General features: G+C 39.4%; 1 protein-coding gene across 1 annotated transcript in view; it reads left to right on the top strand.

The window, feature by feature from the left end:
* The window catches only part of LOC119853499 (CD2 associated protein), a 150,327-nt gene that overhangs the window by 70,432 nt on the left and 58,921 nt on the right, over positions 1–20,974 (top strand). Inside the window, exons 4-6 of the mRNA XM_038396619.2 lie at positions 5,114–5,214; positions 13,274–13,394; positions 17,094–17,281. Of these exons, the coding sequence (XP_038252547.1) occupies positions 5,114–5,214; positions 13,274–13,394; positions 17,094–17,281 (410 nt within the window). The remainder of the gene's footprint in view (positions 1–5,113; positions 5,215–13,273; positions 13,395–17,093; positions 17,282–20,974) is intronic.

Below are 20,974 nucleotides of genomic sequence, written 5' to 3' on the forward strand. Positions count from 1 at the left end.
TTGGGAACTGTCTCTGTGTTGCAAGCACCCAGCAGTAGGTGGGCAGTACTGGAAAACAAATAATAATAATAATAAAATCATTAGAAATGTAGGGCTGGAAGGGACCTCGAGAGGCCTCGAAGGGACCTCGTAGTCCATCCCACTCTACTGAGGCAGGACCAAGTATACATAGACAATCCTCGACAGGTGTTTGTCTAACCTGTCCTTAAAAACCTTCTATGATGGGGTTTTTACAGTCTTCCTTGGTAACTTAAGAGACTAACAAATTTATTAGAGCATAAGCTTTCGTGAGCTACAGCTCACTTCATCGGATGCATTTGGTGGAAAAAACAGAGGAGAGATTTATATACACACACACAGAGAACATGAAACAATGGGTTTATCATACACACTGTAAGGAGAGTGATCACTTAAGATAAGCCATCACCAACAGCAGGGGGGGGAAGGAGGAAAACCTTTCATGGTGACAAGCAGGTAGGCTAATTCCAGCAGTTAACAAGAATATCAGAGGAACAGTGGGGGGTGGGGTGGGAGGGAGAAATACCATGGGGAAATAGTTTTACTTTGTGTAATGACTCATCCATTCCCAGTCTCTATTCAAGCCTAAGTTAATTGTATCCAGTTTGCAAATTAATTCCAATTCAGCAGTCTCTCATTGGAGTCTGTTTTTGAAGCTTTTTTGTTGAAGTATAGCCACTCTTAGGTCTGTGATCGAGTGACCAGAGAGATTGAAGTGTTCTCCAACTGGTTTTTGAATGTTATAATTCTTGACGTCTGATTTGTGTCCATTCATTCTTTTACGTAGAGACTGTCCAGTTTGGCCAATGTACATGGCAGAGGGGCATTGCTGGCACATGATGGCATATATCACATTGGTAGATGCGCAGGTGAACGAGCCTCTGATAGTGTGGCTGATGTGATTAGGCCCTGTGATGGTATCCCCTGAATAGATATGTGGACAGAGTTGGCAACGGGCTTTGTTGCAAGGATAGGTTCTTGGGTTAGTGGTTCTGTTGTGTGGTGTGTGGTTGCTGGTGAGTATTTGCTTCAGATTGGGGGGCTGTCTGTAAGCAAGGACTGGTCTGTCTCCCAAGATCTGAGAGAGCGATGGCTCGTCCTTCAGGATAGGTTGTAGATCCTTGATGATGCGTTGGAGAGGTTTTAGTTGGGGGCTGAAGGTGATGGCTAGTGGCGTTCTGTTGTTTTCTTTGTTGGGCCTGTCCTGTAGTAGGTGACTTCTGGGTACTCTTCTGGCTCTGTCAATCTGTTTCTTCACTTCAGCAGGTGGGTATTGTAGTTGTAGGAATGCATGATAGAGATCTTGTAGGTGTTTGTCTCTGTCTGAGGGGTTGGAGCAAATGCGGTTATATCGTAGCGCTTGGCTGTAGACAATGGATCGAGTGGTATGATCTGGATGAAAGCTAGAGGCATGTAGGTAGGAATAGCGGTCAGTAGGTTTCCGATATAGGGTGGTGTTTATGTGACCATCGCTTATTAGCACCGTAGTGTCCAGGAAGTGGATCTCTTGTGTGGACTGGTCCAGGCTGAGGTTGATGGTGGGATGGAAATTGTTGAAATCATGGTGGAATTCCTCCAGGGCTTCTTTTCCATGGCTCCAGATGATGAAGATGTCATCAATGTAGCGCAAGTAGAGTAGGGGCATTAGGGGACGAGAGCTGAGGAAGCGTTGTTCTAAGTCAGCGATAAAAATGTTGGCATACTGTGGGGCCATGCGGATACCCATCGCAGTGCCGCTGATTTGAAGGTATACATTGTCACCAAATGTGAAATAGTTATGGGTCGGGACAAAGTCACAAAGTTCTGCCACCAGGTTAGCCGTGACAGTATCGGGGATACTGTTCCTGACGGCTTGTAGTCCATCTTTGTGTGGAATGTTGGTGTAGAGGGCTTCTACATCCATAGTGGCTAGGATGGTGTTTTTAGGAAGATCACCAATGGACTGTAGTTTCCTCAGGAAATCACTTAAGATAAGCCATCACCAGCAGCGGGGGAGGGGGGGGAAGGAGGAAAACCTTTCATGGTGACAAGCAAGGTAGGCTAATTCCAGCAGTTAACAAGAATATCAGAGGAACAGTGGGGGTGGGGTGGGAGGGAGAAATACCATGGGGAAATAGTTTTACTTTGTGTAATGACTCATCCATTCCCAGTCTCTATTCAAGCCTAAATTAATTGTATCCAGTTTGCAAATTAATTCCAATTCAGCAGTCTCTCGTTGGAGTCTGTTTTTGAAGCTTTTTTGTTGAAGTATAGCCACTCTTAGGTCTGTGATCGAGTGACCAGAGAGATTGAAGTGTTCTCCAACTGGTTTTTGAATGTTATAATTCTTGACGTCTGATTTGTGTCCATTCATTCTTTTACGTAGAGACTGTCCAGTTTGGCCAATGTACATGGCAGAGGGGCATTGCTGGCACATGATGGCATATATCACATTGGTAGATGCACAGGTGAACGAGCCTCTGATAGTGTGGCTGATGTGATTAGGCCCTATGATGGTATCCCCTGAATAGATATGTGGACAGAGTTGGCAACGGGCTTTGTTGCAAGGACAGCAACCACACACCACACAACAGAATCACTAACCCAGGAACCTATCCTTGCAACAAAGCCCGTTGCCAACTCTGTCCACATATCTATTCAGGGGATACCATCACAGGGCCTAATCACATCAGCCACACTATCAGAGGCTCGTTCACCTGCGCATCTACCAATGTGATATATGCCATCATGTGCCAGCAATGCCCCTCTGCCATGTACATTGGCCAAACTGGACAGTCTCTACGCAAAAGAATGAATGGACACAAATCAGACGTTAAGAATTATAACATTCAAAAACCAGTTGGAGAACACTTCAATCTCTCGGGTCACTCGATCACAGACCTAAGAGTGGCTATACTTCAATAAAAAAGCTTCAAAAACAGACTCCAATGAGAGACTGCTGAATTGGAATTCATTTGCAAACTGGATACAATTAACTTAGGCTTGAATAGAGACTGGGAATGGATGAGTCATTACACAAAGTAAAACTATTTCCCCATGGTATTTCTCCCTCCCACCCCCCCCCCCACTGTTCCTCTGATATTCTTGTTAACTGCTGGAATTAGCCTACCTTGCTTGTCACCATGAAAGGTTTTCCTCCTTCACCCCCCCCCCCCTGCTGCTGGTGATGGCTTATCTTAAGTGATCACTCTCCTTACAGTAAAAAGAAAAGGAGTACTTGTGGCACCTTAGAGACTAACAAATTTATTAGAGCATAAGCTATGAAGTGAGCTGTAGCTCACGAAAGCTTATGCTCTAATAAATTTGTTAGTCTCTAAGGTGCCACAAATACTCCTTTTCTGTTTGCGAATACAGACTAACACGGCTGCTACTCTGAAACCTCTCCTTACAGTGTGTACGATAAACCCATTGTTTCATGTTCTCTGTGTGTGTGTATATAAATCTCTCCTCTGTTTTTTCCACCAAATGCATCCGATGAAGTGAGCTGTAGCTCACGAAAGCTTATGCTCTAATAAATTAGTAAGTCTCTAAGGTGCCACAAGTACTCCTTTTCTTTTTGCGAATACAGACTAACACGGCTGCTACTCTGAAACCTTGGTAACCTATATCAGAATTTAACCACCCTTACAGTGGGAAAGTTTTCCCCAATATCTAACCTAAATCTCCTTTGCTGCAGATTAATCTTATTATTTGTCCTATCTCAGTGGATATGGAGAACCACTGATCACCATATAATAGCACTTAACATCTATGAAGACGCTTATCAGGTCCCTCTTTGAGTCATCTTTCTCTCAAGACTAATCATGCCCAGTTTTTAACCTTATTTTTGTTGCTTTTCCCTGGAGACGCACTCCAATTTGTCCACATCTTTTCTTTTTTCTCTTCTCTTCTCTCTCCTCTCTCCTCTCTCCTTTTTTTAAAGTGTGGTGCCCAAACTTGGACATGGCACTCCAGCTGAAGCATCACTAGTGCTGAATAAAGCAGGACAATTACCTCCTGTATCATACATACAACACTCCTGTTAATTCACCCAGAATAAAAATGTTCATTCAAGATGGAAGTTGCCTTGGAAAGTTTACCATCTGCTAATTAGCTGGAAAACTTCTTCTAGAAGTTCTACTTCTAGTGGGATAAGAAGAAACCATCAAGACTGCTACAGTACTGTCATTTCAATATTAATCTGGAAAACTGTAACCTTGTGACATGTACAGATTTGGCTTGTGGTGCTACTGCAAGCTGCTTGAGCTCTCTCTTACCAGGATGCCATCAGTCCTTTAATATTTGCATAGCCGTGTATCTTTCGTCTGTGAAATATCCTGTAGTGGGTTGCCTTTTCTTCCTAGATTCTTTTTGTGTCACTTAATACTGATTGATTAAATGATAGGCTTCATATCCTGATTTACATGCTGGAACTGGGAAATGTTTTGTACTCCCCCGAGTCCAATGAAACACATGCCTTTTTTTATCGTGTTCAGGTTCTGAATACTCAGGCAAAACAAATATCATTACCCCCAAATTAGTACCTAACAAGGTATTTTTATTTTATGCAAAGGATGTCAACATTTCCTTGTTCTGTAGATCATCTGACATTTTTGTAGGGATGGGTGTTTGCAAGAAAGTGTAGTAATAAAACTTGAAATTCATAAATGTACACCAGAATTACTCCCTTTGCCTAGATCAGTGCAGTAGGTAGCTGACAGCTGTTTTGACTGTTTCAATCCTCTCACAGGAAGTAGCTTGAAAATAATTGAACTGCTTAATCTATGACTCAGTTATGTCAATAAAGCTTTGTATTAATGTGCTGGTAATTGGTAGTACATTGTTTACTCCTTTGTAATTGGCAGAGGATAAAGCTCAAAAATGGAAGCAGTCAGTATTTGTAAAAGTCACTTAGCTCAGGGAAAGCTGGATTTATACTGATGTAAATGGACAACTGGAAAACTAGAAACTAAGATAGTATAGTTAGCTCCCTTGGGATGATTTACAGGTGTTCTGTTCAGATATGATCCTTGAAAGATTTGAATATGGAAAAGTATACAATTTATTTTTAGGCAGTTTCATTTTAATTATGTTTTTGTAATGTCCCTTCCACCAGAGTTAAAGAAGCGGCAGTGTAAAGTGCTGTTTGAGTATATTCCACAGAACGAGGATGAACTGGAGCTCAAGGTGGGGGATGTTATTGACATTAATGAAGAGGTAAGTTATGTTTATAGAACTAATACCCTTGCATTTGGCCGAAATGAAACCTTTATTTGGCTGAAACATTGCAAAAATGGTGAGGGAGGCATGATTTTCTGTTTCTAAAATTTTTAGTTTAGAGGTTTTCTGTTTTAGGAATAGCAAAATGTTAAATTAACAAAGACCTAGTGTTTAGCAAATATTAGTCTATAAGTTATTCAAGAAATAACGTACATTAGTAAATCATGTTCCATTACACGTTAATTTCCTAAAAATACTTTCTAGTTCTTTATGGTTTGTACGTGTGATCTTTGCCTAGAGGTTGTTTTGCTATACGGACTCAAGTTATTTCTGGCTGATCATCTGCAAGTTCACACACAGGAGCCAGGATTAGATGAGAGTTGCGTTACTAGTAGACTAGACATTTAGGGGTTGTCTTTTCTTGCAAAGTATTGTCTTTTATTCTTGAACCTTTGAACAAATCAAAGTAGCAACAAATGTGCTGTAGATCAAACTTGTAGCCATTTGCTGAGCAGTACAGATCATCATGAAGACACCACTCCATTGCATTCTCTTTGCATTAGCATACTGAATACAGAGTGCAGTTAAAGAGTTCTGTCTTGATATTGAAAACCTTTCATGACATTGTCTCTACCTACCTGAAAGCTCAACCATATCCTCTCCTGATAGCTGCTTTACTCAAACAGTCAAATTTTCAACCTGTAGTGGGATGGATTGTGAGTGTGGGAAGAAGGAACTTTCACAGGAACTGTAGTATGGAACTTGTGGAAAAGGTAAGCATGGCCCCAGAAGCAGCCATTTTCAGACCTAGGTGCAAAATTTATTCTTCAGCTCAACTTTCTCAAATCTCTGCACATGTTTTTCTAGCTATTTCTCCTAAAGTCTACAAAGGAAGGAAGGGAGATTTACTGTTCCTTCTATTTTTAAGCATTTGGGAGGCTCTCGGATACTATATTATATGGGGGACAATATAATTAGCTACATGGAAACCAGCAGTGTGGTTTTTATTTTTTATTTATTTATTTATTTTTAAATATGCAGTTTGACCTGGCTCCAGCTCTTCAGATAAGTGTGACCTATTAAGGGGCGCGGATATCCTCCCCAGAATAACACATGTTGCAAAAAGGGCCTGGTATATCCAGAGAACAGAGCAATCCTCATGATTTCAGATGTTTAGGGTTAAGCCTCATTGACCTGTAGAATTTTTTGATAATTTTTAATCAACAGAGCAAATGCTTTTGCAAATTATGGCTTAAAGATGACTTCTAAAATCACAATACATAAGTAGTTTTTTACTCCTCCAGGCAAATCTCATATTTTTAATGTGTAGTTAATGCTTGGGTATAACTATGATAAGTTCTTTATCAACATAGATAGAGAATGTTGCTCATTCAACAGGCAGTTTTCATTGACAATAATAATAAAATGTTTAAGAAATTGCTGTTCCCAAACCTTTGACGCCAAGATCTGAATTCTTTGTATCACATGATGCAATGAATTGTACCAAGCAGCCTTACAGAATGTAAAAGATCCAAGGCAATATTTAAACAAGTTACCTGATGCTATTTTTCATTCCTGGCATCCTTCAGCTGTGTTTGTTCAAATGTAGTAATATGTTTGATATAGATCCAGGCATTATCACTGGCTTTCTCCACCAGGTTTCCAAGTGACTTAATGACCCTGGTTTACTGGGAGGAGAGATCCTTTAAATATGGTGGCTGTTGCAAGGACTAATGTTAATAACATTTTTGATTTTTTTTTTTTTTTTTTTCTGGATCTTCTCAAGAGTTCAATACAGGGAGTCCTCGAACTTACAGCACAATTTGTTCCTCAGAATTGCGTTGTAAGTCGAAACGTTCTAAATCAAAACTGCTTTTCCCATAGGAATCAATGGTATGAAGGGGGGATTGGTTCCTGAACCGAGGCTTGATACGTGATTTTTCACCACAGTAATCCAGATTTTTGTACTAAATGAATTATAGATGACTAATGTTGCAAATGTATTTACTGAATGCTATTTTGTAAACTGCATTCAAATAATCACATAAAACTCACATATGCTGTCCAAAGTGTCGGCAAAACACGGGCTCAGAAAGCCAGGGAGAATGGCGCACATGCTGAGTCTAAGCAGTCATGGTTCATGCTTTCCAATTGGCTGAGCCCGGGGCCGGGAGACAATCAAAAATAAGTGGCAACCCGACCTGGCAACAAGCTACCCTGCTGCCTCAAAGCCAATCAGAGGCGACCCCTTTCAGCTCCATACCACTATAATGCAACCAGGAAGTGATTTCAAGCAACTTTATGGAAATCAAGTATCATAAGGGCGAGATGGGCAGTCAGTTGAAAAGCGTCTAAGTGGCGTCCGACGTAAGTTGGGCGTCGTAAGTCCAAGGACTCGCTGTATCTTAAAAAAATGGTATAGTAGCTGGTGGAATGCAGATTATCAATCATACAGCAGGACACTTCTGTACAGCTGCTGTCATGGTGATAATTCTAGCGTGATTTAGGATAAAGCTGACAAAGGGGGCAATTTTTGCTGTTTAGACGCAAAACCAGGAATGTGAACGGTTCCAGGAAACCATTACAAAACATAAAACATATCCAGTGTGGCTTACCTTATAAGGTTGCTGATTTCAATGAGGGACCAAAGTGCTCCTTGGTAAATCTTGTGGCACCTTAGAGACTAACAAATTTATTTGAGCATAAGCTTTCGTGAGCTACAGCTCACTTCACAAAAGCTTATGCTCAAACAAATTTGTTAGTCTCTAAGGTGCCACAAGTACTCCTTTATTTTTTGCGAATACAGACTAACACGGTTGCTACTCTGAAACTTGGTAGATCTTGAGACAGAAGATATATAAATGACAATAACGTAATTCCCTTCTCTCTCAGACTAGAGAGAATTCTGTTAACGTGCTTGTCTGTGTTTGAAAAATAATCAACTATGCCAGATTGAATCCTTAGAGATCTCTCTTCCCAGTGACTGTCAGAAGAGGTTCAGTAATTAGTTCAGTTTAAAAAGCATTTGTTTAAATATTTAAAATGCCTAGCCTAACCTGAGTAACTGTATATATAATCTTTCTGTTGTAAGCCCTTTGTTTCCTCAGTCTTTTCTTTCTTACTGTTTGTTACCCCTGCTCATCATCATTATTATTATTTGATTTGTGTAAACATAGTGCTTTGGAGCCCCAGTCTTGTACCATGACCCCACTGTGTTAGGTGCTATACAAACACAGAAACAAAAAGTCCCTGCCCCAAGCTGCTTAGAATCTAAGCAGAACTAGATGGTAAATTAATTGACCTTCTTTGTAGTAATATTTATGACTTCTGCTACTACGTTTACTGCTGCTACATAATATATATTCTACAGCTGCAGCAGCTACATACTTCAACCAGGGTTGAGGCTATATTGGGCTAGGCAGTGTACATACACGGATTAAAACAGTCCCTGCCTTGAAGAGCTTAGTCTAAGAGAAGACAGATATAGACCAACAAAAAAAACAACTTGCCAGAAGCACAGTACAGTTTTTCCTCACTTTTGCTATATAATAAACCCCTTTCCCTACCAATTTCCCTTTTGTCCAGCTGGGTCAGTCAGGGTTTTAATGTGTCCTCTTAAGCCCATAGCACAGATTTGAGAACTGTAAAACAATAAACACTAATGTCCTGTCATTCAGACTCATTCATCAATCGATCTTTCATTTACAGCCGATATTTTTAAATGTGTTGCCAGTGGTTCATTTGATTTAAATTATGTTACATCAGTGTTTGAACAATATTCAAGCTTACAATTGGTAAGTGATAGCAGCAGAACTGGATTTCTTTTTGACTGAAGGTTAGGAGTGAGCGAGCTTGCTTGGATCGGTTTCTCCTCTGTTTAGGCATCTGAAAATCACAATTTTTATTCCATTTTTTGTTGCAGTGCTTATGTTTGTGAATGTTTCTATGCAACTTCCTTAGTGACCACTATGTACAGATGGCGTTTAGTGAATGTAGAAGTAGTAGTAGAGCTCCCTCTTGTGGTCAATACTGAACCTGTTATGTGCAAGTGCAATGCAGTAGAATTCCAAATAAATCCAAATCACTTGTGTGATTTAAAAAAAAATAGGCTTAGATAATTGGGAGTCAGTTAACATGAATTCTGTAGATTCGGGAGATAAGCTGACAAGTTAGACGTTTGGACACTGAAGGTTTGGCTTCTGAGGGCTATAGTTCTTGTAAGATCTACCTGATTTAACCACACATCTGATTGTTGGGTTGTAATTCTGTACCTGGCAGAGGCAGGAATTTAACCAGGAAAGAAAAGTCTTCTGTTCATGTTGTTATACCACCCCATTGCTAAGATAGCTGATCATTTAAGAAAGGAAGAAGTGAGCTTAGCAGGAAATGAAGAGTGGAGTTCACATTTCTGTAACCCCAGAAGTTTTGGGGAGTTTTGGACAGCACTCTTGTAGGCAATCTCAAGGGGTTGGTGTGTGGGTGTTGTTTTTGTTTGTTTGTTTGTTTAAGAATCTGAATAAATGGAAGGGATTGTCTTATGATCTAATGAAACAATTTTTGCCTTTGAAGATGCTTTTCTAATGTTCCACACATCCAGAAATACTATCTATTTTAAATCAATTTTGTTGATGTGTCACAAGTGTATGCACTATAATTAACACAGAAATGTCTTCTAAACGATTTCAAGCTGTATTGCTTACAAAATTCAGTGATCGAGTTGAAACTGTAAATAAATCTTTTTGTAATCTGGGTATTAATTTCATGTCGGAACAGAAAAAGATTATATGAAATGGAAGGCAGAGCTTTGAATAGCTAAATTTTTAAGATTAGATAATACTGAAGTTCATAGCTATTTAGTATCTTATCAAAGCAAGTACAGCTATTTTTTTTTTTGTGAAATTCAAATTGCTAATTGAATTTCATTCCAGAATCATGCATGTCATTTCAAAAGTCAACTTTTTCATTGTTGAAGTCAGCATGACAGCACTTCAGTTTAGACGCTACCTATGCTGGATTCTCTTGGCCTAGGTAATCCACCTTCCTAAGAGGCAGTAGCTAGGTTGACGGAAGAAGTATTCCATCTACCTAGTGCTGTCGACATAAGGACTTGGGTCTGCTTAACTATGCCATTCACAGGTATGGATTTTTCACACCCTTGAGCAATGTATTATGCCGACTTAATTTTCTAGTGTAGACCAGGTCTTAGCCAATGGAAATGTTTCTCTGGGTGCAATAGAAATGTATATTCCCAGAAGCTGCAGGAATTCCCCTTATTCTGGGCTATCTTCTTTCCCTCAGACCAGTGGGTTTTCCCATCAACTCTTGGTGGGTCCACCTGGCAGCAATCAGTATGTACCACCCAACTTCACATGGTTACTCAGTTTTTGCTCACCCACTGACTACCAGAGTCTGGAAGGGTCTAATCAGACTCTATGCTCCAGTAAAGAAACCTACTCCTCAGTGGGACTTAAACCTTGTTTTTTCAGTGCTTGCTCGCCATTCTAATCAGTGGCTACATGTTCCATGTCTTGCCTGCCTGTGAAGGTTGCATTCTTAGGCAGGAGAGTGGGAGAGCACTGATGACAAATCTATCTTATGTCATATTCCACGTCTCATTGCATTTACATCCTAATTCATTTAAGAGTTTCACCTGAACCAGTCAATTCACTTACCTGTGGTTTTGTTTGTTTTTCCTCCCCAAACCACATGCATCTGAAAAAGAGGAAACTTCATTCCATTGAGCATGACAAGCCGTAGTCTTTTATCTGCAAAGGTCAAATCCAGTGAGAAAGAGTTTGAGGTCAAGTTCTATCCTCTGAGGATCCCTAAATGGATCTAAGTGGTATCTCATTCTGTGAGCTCTCTAATCTTCCTCTGCTTCATTGGGTGCAAGCTCATCCCACAAGAGCACAAGCAACATCAATGACATTGCTTCAGGAAATACTTCTACTTGACATTTGCAAAGCAGCTATGTGGAGTTTCATCCACACATTTGCAAGACATTTAGTACAGGACTCCTGATGCATCCTTTGGAATGGTGGTCCTTCAAACTGCTCTGCCTCCTGTATCCTCGAACCCACAGTGGAATATACACAGGAGTTCATGAAGAAGAGCAAGTTAGTTACTTTTAATAATTGGCGATACTTCAAGTTGTCAGAGTAGCAGCCGTGTTAGTCTGTATTCACAAAAAGAAAAGGAATACTTGTGGCACCTTGGAGACTAACTAATTTATTTGAGCATAAGCTTTCATGAGCTACAGCTTATGCTCAAATAAATTTGTTAGTCTCTAAGGTGCCACAAGTACTTCAAGTTGTGTGATCCCTATCTGTATTGTTCTACTTGTCCTTCTTCCCCTCTGCTTTGAATCATTCCTGGATCCATGTAGAGGAGGAGAATCTGGAGAGGTGGGCTGTCTGCTCTGCCCTTTATCTCCTCAGTTGGAGACATAAAGAGAGCGAGGGGGCATGCCGCGGACCAAGATTTCTCCTACTGGGGGCGCATGGAGCGTGTGCATACCCACAGTGGAATATGGATAGGGATCACGTATCTTGAAGAACCTCCAGTTACTATAAGGTAAAAAACTTTCCCAGTGATATGTACTCTAGGAATAGCACACATGTCTAGTTTTATTACCTTCTTCTTGAAGTATAGTTTGGGGTGTAAAAAGCTGAATGGGGCCTGAGGAGGAAACTGGCAAACTGTGATAACTGGGCAAACAGTTCCTTTCTTTTGCTATTTGGGAGCATTTATAAGCAGGCTTCGGACACCAGTTTTTATTTCCGTTCCATATAGAATGTGTCAATCAGTGGATCCGGGATTTTTAAAACCAGATCAGCAGCTACATTTTTAAGTGTAGATCAATGACAGGGAAAAAGCCTAACATTGACCACCCAACAATAGTCATCATCTCATTAGGCAATCATATTCGAGAACCAGGATGTCTTTGGTCAGAAAGACAGTCCTGACCATAAAAATGTGTCCTCCAATGGGCAGTCATGATCTTTGCATTCAAACAGTAAATCTTTCCAATCAAATGAAGAAAATGAGCTTTTATTTAAAAAGCATGCCCTGGGTCAGGCACAGAAACCTAAAACACGAGACTAAAACAGACCATGTAAACTTCTCAATATTTTTTCCTGTTACTTTTTGTTCTCTGTATATAAAACGCATCTTCAAACCACAAAGTAAAACAATAATAAACTGCAACTTTTGGAGTATATTTAACTGGTGTTCATTTAAAAAGAGTTGATTATGTCCTTATATTATAGTTCTGAACATTATTTTAAAATGATTTTGATAGCATGTCTCTTTATACAATGCCAGTAGGTTATTTCCTCCCCCTTCCCCCCCGTTTCTTTATCATCTAGGCGTGTCGGACTGTTTTTAGTTCTGCTTTAAATTATACAGTTTCCTTAATGGTTTAAAAATACTTCAGCTGAAGGAGGGTCATGGAATAACTAACACCAAGAATGTGGAATCCCGTGAGTCCCAAGAATTGGGGCATTAGAGTTCACCATGGTTTCCCAAGGGCTTTAACTCCTAAGCAGGACTTCTTATCTCCAGTGGCAAAAATATAAAAATTGGCATCCATTATTTTACAACCAGTTTAATACTTTTCCTTCCCATTAAGTGTGGATCACTTGATTATTGGGAGGTGGCATACTTGTAGAATTCTACTTGGGAAAGAGACAGGAAAAAAAGATCTGTCCACTGATAATTAGTTTTAATTTCACATCTTTTTGCCACTCAAAATAGGAGTAAGTGATGAGGATCCCTCTTATGTTGTAGAATAATTGCTGTGCTGAGAAAAGTAGTGATAAAACACATTTCTTGAGATGTGGCTTCCACTGAGTCCTTCATGATTTTCTTCATTTTAAATTTTGTTGAAGTTTTGAACTTTTTCAAAGTATTTGCTTCATATTGTGTAGTTAGTGTCTTGTGATAGAATTATTTGAATTCCTACTCTTAGCTATACTGCCATAGTTATTTATTGCTGTATCAGTGAGTTTGTTTCCCTTTGCTTTATTACTAATATGGGAAATACCTCTTTTTACAGGTAGAAGAAGGCTGGTGGAGTGGAACACTAAATGGCAAGTCAGGATTATTTCCTTCAAATTTTGTAAAAGAATTAGAATTGACAGATGATGGGGAAACACAAGAAGTCCTGGAGGACACAGGTAATAATCCATCATATTATCTAGAATACAGTATCCTTATCACAGTTACTTATACCAAGAATTTAGTTTTGGAAAGCTACAACAATAGTGAAAGGAAAGTTATGTAGATTGTGAGGGCAGGGACTATCCCTTTGTAAAGCAAGTAGAACCCTGATAATACAGAAATAATTTGAGAGAACCTCACAAAAATGTAATTACATTTTTTTTCTTATGTCTCCAATCACAAAATTAAGGTTAACACCCTGATCTTGCAAACACTTAAGTGCGTAACTTCAACGATAATAGGAGTATTCATATGCTTAGAGTTAAGTTTTAGCATTGGGACCTAAAATTATAATTCCTTCATATCAAGAAGTAAGTATTTGGGTTTTTTTAATTTTTCTCACCCCATTCTGACAGCCATGACACTGCCAGCTAGCACTAAGAGTTTAACCTGAATGGATTTGGTAATAGGCCTAAAGCAATATAAATGTATCAGTAAATTTGCAATAGTTCACATGGAGTGTTGAATTTTAGGAGGAGGGGATGCTGGATTCTCTGATTGCCATTAGCAGTAATGTATGATACATCCCCATTATGCTGTGTCTTGTGTCCTTGATGAATTTCTCTTTTTAATATTACCAACTTCAACTATTAACTCATCACTTTAGGATTACATCAGATTTCAATCCTTTGTGGTTATGGGTTCATGGCCAGGAGAATGGCAGAAGTAGACTGTAATAGCTGAAAAGCATCATAATGTTGATAGGGACTCCAAGCAAATGTATGGTTTATAGGAAATGCAATGACTTAATCTAGTTTCTGTAAACTGTAATTTAGAGAAGGCTTTACGGTTTGAAGAAGAAAAACTTGCTCATCTAGAACATTGTTTGTTTGTCCACAGTGATATGCAAAGTGAACAAATCAATACTAAAAACTGATCTTAAGACCTGTTTGGTTTTTTTTTGTTTTTTTTTAACCACTATATAGTGATCAAAGAAAAGAGAGCATTGCAAAAATTTCAGTAGACTGTACTTTAGCTGCAAGGGGCTCTGAGCTTTTAGTTTCTGGCAAGGTGGTGCCTAGAGTTGGAAGAGAGAATACGCTAATGTGGGGAATATTTCTGCTGGTTTTGCTTCAGTGCTGGAAAAGTTATTAGAAGCAGGACAAAAATGTGTACTGTTTTGAGCAGTTCAGGAATTAGTTTAGCAGCTGTTCTGCGAATCAGGACTAAAGACTACTTGGTTTAAAAATAGCTGTTAAACTTACAAATCCAATGTCTGCCCTGTAAAATTATGATTTTCATTTCCAAACATAGTGCTCTGCATAACTTGCAATGAAAGCCTATTTTCTGGTGGTAGCTATTAAGGATCTGTTTTTTACAGAAATGCTGAACGTGTAACTACATTTGGAGTTGCAGGTGCTCAGCACTTTTGAAAATCATGTTCCCAAAGCTACCTTGCATTATATTTTGAGCACATTATTTTTTTTCTTCTCTATTTGCCAGAGATAGCAACAACTGAGTAAGCCCCCCATAAGGGTGTGATCCTTTGAGACCAACATGAAACTTGTAGCCTAGAGGCTTCCTATCAGTGGGAAGAAGAGCGGAAGGGGAGTGGTTTTGTAGATGGGTATTTCCCTCATAGATGCAAAAATAGTAACATGCTTAAAGGAAGATAGGGAGAAGATTAAGGCCCATATGACCAGTTGTTCGCAAATCACAGTTGCAGGAGGGGGAGTGGGTCTATACTTGTGTTTCATCAGAAATGGAACACAGCAGTTCTGAGGAGTTCATACCCTAGAAAGAGCTTGAGTTGAAGGGCTAAAGTTTAAATGATATGAAAGGGTATTTTGAGTTTGATAAATAATTGGAGTTTTAAGTTTCAAATGACTTATTTTTTCCATGCATTCTGCAGGTGGAAAGCCAGTTTGCCTGTAAATACTAGTGTGCAGGTCTTTTAAGCTAAAACATTTTAAAAGCAGCTCCTTAGTCAGAGGTGGGCAAACTATGGCCTGGGGGCCGCATCTGGCCCTCAAGCTCCCGTCGGAGTGCAGGGCCTAGGACTTGCCCCACTCCGGCGCTCCAGCTGGGAAGTGGGGTCAGGGGCTTGCCCCATATACGCGGCTCCCGAAAGCAATGGCATGTCCCCTCTCTGGCTCCTATGCGTAAGGGCAGCCGGCTCTGCGTGCTGCCCCTGCCCCAAGCGCTGCCCCCACAGCTCCCATTGGCTGGGAACCATGGCCAATGGGAGCTGCAGGGGCATCACCTGCTGACAGGGCAATGAGCAGAGCCGACTGGCCACGCTTCCGCATTCAAGTCAGAGTGGGGATATGTCGCTGCTTCTGAGAGCTGCTTGAGGTAAGCGCCACCTGGAGCCTGCACCACTGACACCCTCTTGCCCTCCGAACGCCTCGGTCCCAGCCCGGACTACTCTCCCATCCCTGAACTCTTCATTTCTGGTCCCACCCCAGAGCCTGCACCCCCAGCTGGAGCCCTCACCCCCTCCTGCACCCCAACCCCCAATTTTGTGAGCATTCATGGCCCGCCATACAATTTCCATACCCAGATATGGCCCTCAGGCCAAAAAGTTTGCCCAACCCTGTCCTAGGTCTTGAATTCCTGACCATCAGCTACATGCAACTGTAGTGACATTCATTATTCACAAACAAGCCACCCGGTTCCCTTAACACCATTTTTCAAATTTTTTTTTTTAATCGGTTGTAAATAGTGCACCATGTAACAGTGATTAAAGTTGGACAACTGCATCTGGTGAACTGAATGATATTGAAAAGTAACATAAAAATAGAATTTAGATACTTTTTTAACTTGTTCATAATTAACTCTTTAAAAATAACAGTAATAATTCAAGTGAAATTGATTTGAGTTATTTTCATCAGTTGTTTGAGGTATGGGGAAAGTTTAATTTAGTAGCTTTTGATGGGAAATATCCTTTCTTTAATGTTTAATTAGGCCACAATTGCCCTTTTGCTCTGGCTGTCCAAACATGGAAGAATTAGCTATGAGGTGTTCTGCAGTACTTCTGAGGTTGAGTAGCTACTGCTGCTGACAGCAATAACACATGCAAACTTCGTTACACCATGTAGAAATAAAAATACTGAGTCAAAAAGATGCAGGAGCATATTTCATCAGAACTGGTGAAAAATGTACAGCTGATGAAAATAACAGGTCTCATTGCCTTTCTGCCTGATGTTTGAGAAATCAGGCCAAAAATCAGTGATCTGAGTTCTTGATGGCGGCTAAGGGCTACAAGTACACATGTGGTGCAGAAATAGTGTCATTGTAAACTGCCTTGAAATGCTTCTTAGAATCATAGAATATCAGGGTTACAAGGGACCTCAGGAGGTCATTTAGTCCAACTCCCTGCTTAAAGCAGGGACAATCCCCAATTTTTGCCCCAGATCCCTAAATGGCCCCCTCAAGGATTGAACTCACAAGCTTAGGTTTAGCAGGCCAATGCTCAAACCACTGAGCTATCCCTCCGCCCTAGATGTAGAGTCTGTCTAAATATCTAGCTAGCAGGAAATGTGTGAACTTAAGGATGGAACTGCAATTCTAAGGTCTATTGGACAAGACCAATGTACATAAAGACATTTATACAAAAGAACAATTTTCTGATTTGATTTTCAGACTGCCTGATTAACAGTAATAGTGGCATTTATTAATTTATACATTAAAACCATTTTCTCTCAATTTTTCAGAGTCTCTTTTCACTGGTTCTCCCTCGCCTGTGGCCTCTCCAGGGAATGGAAATGAACCTGGAGCTGGACCAATAGCACAGCCAAAGAAAATCCGAGGAGTTGGGTTTGGAGATATCTTTAAAGAAGGTTCAGTGAAACTTAAAACGAGATTATCCAGTAATGATTCAGAGGAGAAAAAGCAAGATAAGGTTTGTGGTAGCCCATATTTGAGCATGTTGTCTTGAGAATCCAAAATAAAACCATATTGTTAATATCTTTAATTTAAAAAAAAAAAACGTGGTAATTAGAGCACCTTCTGTCCTAGGATCTTACAGATAAAAATGCATTAGATCTCTCAACACTTCCATGAAGTGGTTTAACATCCCCATTTCACGAAGTGGGAAACTGAGATACAGAAAAACAGACAGAATATCAGTGTATAGCAGAACTAAAAAAGGCAATGCTTTTTGAAAACTAATATACATTTCAAGTAAGCTTCAAAAGACAGTACAAAAGTGATGGATACCATCCATTCAAAATGATCATTCTAGATTGTCACAAGGCAATAGAAGAGAGAAAAAAGAAAATAGTACCTTCTAAACCAGATGATTATCTGATTAGTATTCTATATGTACACATCCCCCTCTTTACCCCACTAATGGTACGGCTCTGCCCAAAGTAGTCATGAGTGAATGTAAAGGGTTTCAGTGCTTACCTGTACTTTATTTGAACCTGTTTGATCTTGTATTTTCACAAGAACAGGCTTTTTTGTGAGACTTCCTGATTTCAGTAGTAGAAATAATGAAAATGTCCTTTCTCGTGAGATTTTGTACTTCTGCTTCTGATGCAACCAAGAAGTGCAGAGGTGCATGAATCCTGTAATTTATATTTTTAAAAATCTAAATTGATTCTGAAACAACCAGAGTTCAGGATTGAGTCTTCTATCTTATTTGGTTTGATTGTTGTAGTAATAGGCAGTAGTGTACTGAAAGGGAAAAACTGCAGTTAATGTTGGACTAAACATCTGGTGACAGTGCACAATGGAAAATATTTTTTGCTCTCCAACCATATTTTTGTACCGTTCAAACTTTTTTATATCTCATTACGTTTCAGGTATTGCAGCCTTAACATTGTTAAAAAAAAAAACATTGCCTTACCTGATCAGGCTAGTGAGCCCTCTAGTCCAATATTCCGTTTTATGCCCTGAATCGTGCGTATTTATATCCCTGCCAAAATTTTAAATCATTAATAATTTTTTATATCTTCATTTGTAGAGGAAGGAGTGTCCAGTACTTCGGGTGCTAGCATGGAACTCTGCAGACCTGGGTTAAATTCTCTGCTCTGCCACAGGCTTCCTGTGACTTTGGGCAAGTCCTTTAGTCTTTCTGTACCACAGTTTCCCACCTGTAAAATGGTGATACTTCACCATCTTATATGGGTGTGACACAAGACATGGGTGAGGATAAATACATTAAATATTTTGTGGTACTTAGCGATTGTGGGTAGTAATTTTATTTATAAATATAAATGTCCAGTCCTTTTTATGGATCCTGTTGAGTTCTTGGCTTCGATGTTACCTGGTGACTGAGAGTTCCAGACTCTCTAATGTGCCACAAGTACTCCTTTTCTTTTTACCTGTGTATTGTGTAAATAAAAAACAAGGTTTTTTTTAATCAGTTTGCCATTCCTGTTGCCTTTATATTTTCATCTTATACCCCCTTTTCCCCCATGTATTATGAGAGAAGATTCATGGAAGTGCCTGATCTTGCTACATCTAACTCAGTTCAGTTGGTAGGGGGCTGGCAGGAGGTAAGGGTATATGTATAGTTACTTTGGTGTGGAATTTATTTTGATATGATGGAGACTTCCACCACTGTTCATCGGTGCTGAGAGGCTGAATAAAACCTCTCTGCTTAGCATTTGAACAGTGTCCTGGGCAAACAGATTCTGACAGAGTTTTTTAACTCAGATTTGGAAAAGCGCAGTTAAAGTGTTATGTCTGGTTGAATCCACGCGAGAGTCAACAATAAAATGAGAACTCTCCATCCTGAACTTTTGTGCACAGTAATGCACAATTTATATAAGAATTCATGTATGGTTCTGAAACTCTTGAAATATCTACGCACAATGGGGTAAAATAACTACAAAAGTAGCAACCACAAAATTAGAAGTTTAAATAGAAAGATCTGATTTGCTAAACAAAAGCTTACTGTTGTAATGGTTGTTTTGTCTCTGATATTTACATGGAAGGATTTGTAAACCTGTTTAAAACATGCTACATAAATTAACTTTAAAAAAGTATTAAAGTAGACTTTTTAAAGCTGGCTAAATGCATTTTTGTCCTCTTTTCTCTTGGTAAGAAATATTGTAAGCCTTTACAATGTTAATGTAAATATCATAGCTGGAATTTCAGAGGTTGAGTTAAGTGGAACTGATTGCTTTCTTATAGTGAAAAATTGGCTCTTTAGAAGTGTCTGGGATTCACCTGTTTTCTTTCTGACTGATGTGATGGAGTACAGTTATCCTATCAAAGACATGTTTGTATGATTTAGATTCTAATGGATGATGACTTTATACTGTGTGGGTTTACTGTATAGCAGTACCCAAATATGTGATGGGAGCAAGCTTGCCTTTTTGTTCACTTAATAGGCTTATCCTGTAAACTGTTATAGTCTCTCTCTCTCTTAGTAAGAAAAAGCAAGGAAGTAAATTGAGAAAAGTGTCTGAACAATTTAAAGGCTGTGAAATAAGCCATTTGAAGCTGCAATTGTATTTAACATACCCACTTATGCCTGGTGTTTTGCCAAAAATAATAATTAAGTGCTAGCCAGAATTTGACACTTTTTTATAAGAGATGAATTTATGGAGATTGTCTCTGCTCCAAAGAACTTTTGCAATGTACGACACAGAAAAGATGAGTACTGGCTGACCCAGAGCAGGGAGTTAACTTTAATGAAGACTAGCAATTTTTTTTAAAAAAATACTGAAATGTGGCTCACTATCTCTAATGGTATTCGCAAAAAGAAAAGGAGGACTTGTGGCACCTTAGAGACTAACAAATTTATTTGAGCATAAGCTTTCGTGAGCTACAGCTCACTTCATCGGATGCATTCACTATATTTTCCACTGAATACATCCGATGAAGTGAACTGTAGCTCACGAAAGCTTATGCTCAAATAAATTTGTTAATTAATCTCTAAGGTGCCACAAGTCCTCCTTTTCTTTTTGCGGATACAGGCTAACACAGCTGCTACTCTGAAACCTGTCTAATGGTATTGGTGGAGTGGTGGGAAAGTATTCAGTAGTGGTTGGTAGTGGGGGAGGAAAAATGCATTTTTAGGAGATGTTAGAATGAAATGAGGGCTTTGCACACTGGGACTGGAAGGTAGGGTCCAAATTTACACCACTGTGATATGTTTGATTCACTAAGTACCTTTGGACAGTGCACTGAGTTGCAAGATACAGGATGTTTAGTTAACTCCAGTGCCTTGGCTAAATTCCAACTTGGGGGTATTTATATTTTGCTTGCTTCCATGTGTATTTTTAATTGGATATAATTTCTTACACTTCCCCTCTAAAACTATTTGTGTGCTGCTAAACTAGTTTAATCTTGGAGGTGGTTTATTTCAGTGCTAGGTGGAGTGATTCCTTTATATAGCACTGTTACATTTTTGTGAAGGATGCTCATCTGGTTATATGATCTGTTTGGCTTGTATGTATTAATCTGAATCTTTAAGCTCTACAAAATTTGGTTTTTAATAAATGAAAGGGGAAGACCAGTGACCCTTGCTCACATGAGTGGTGCTTACTGATGTGAGAAGTTTTCAGTAGGATTACTCAGGTGAGTATTGGTTATAGGATCAGGGCCTAAGTTTCTGTTTGATATGGTTGTGAAGAAGAGT

The sequence above is a fragment of the Dermochelys coriacea genome, chromosome 3 (genome assembly GCF_009764565.3).
Source record: "Dermochelys coriacea isolate rDerCor1 chromosome 3, rDerCor1.pri.v4, whole genome shotgun sequence".
NCBI lineage: Eukaryota > Metazoa > Chordata > Testudines > Dermochelyidae > Dermochelys > Dermochelys coriacea.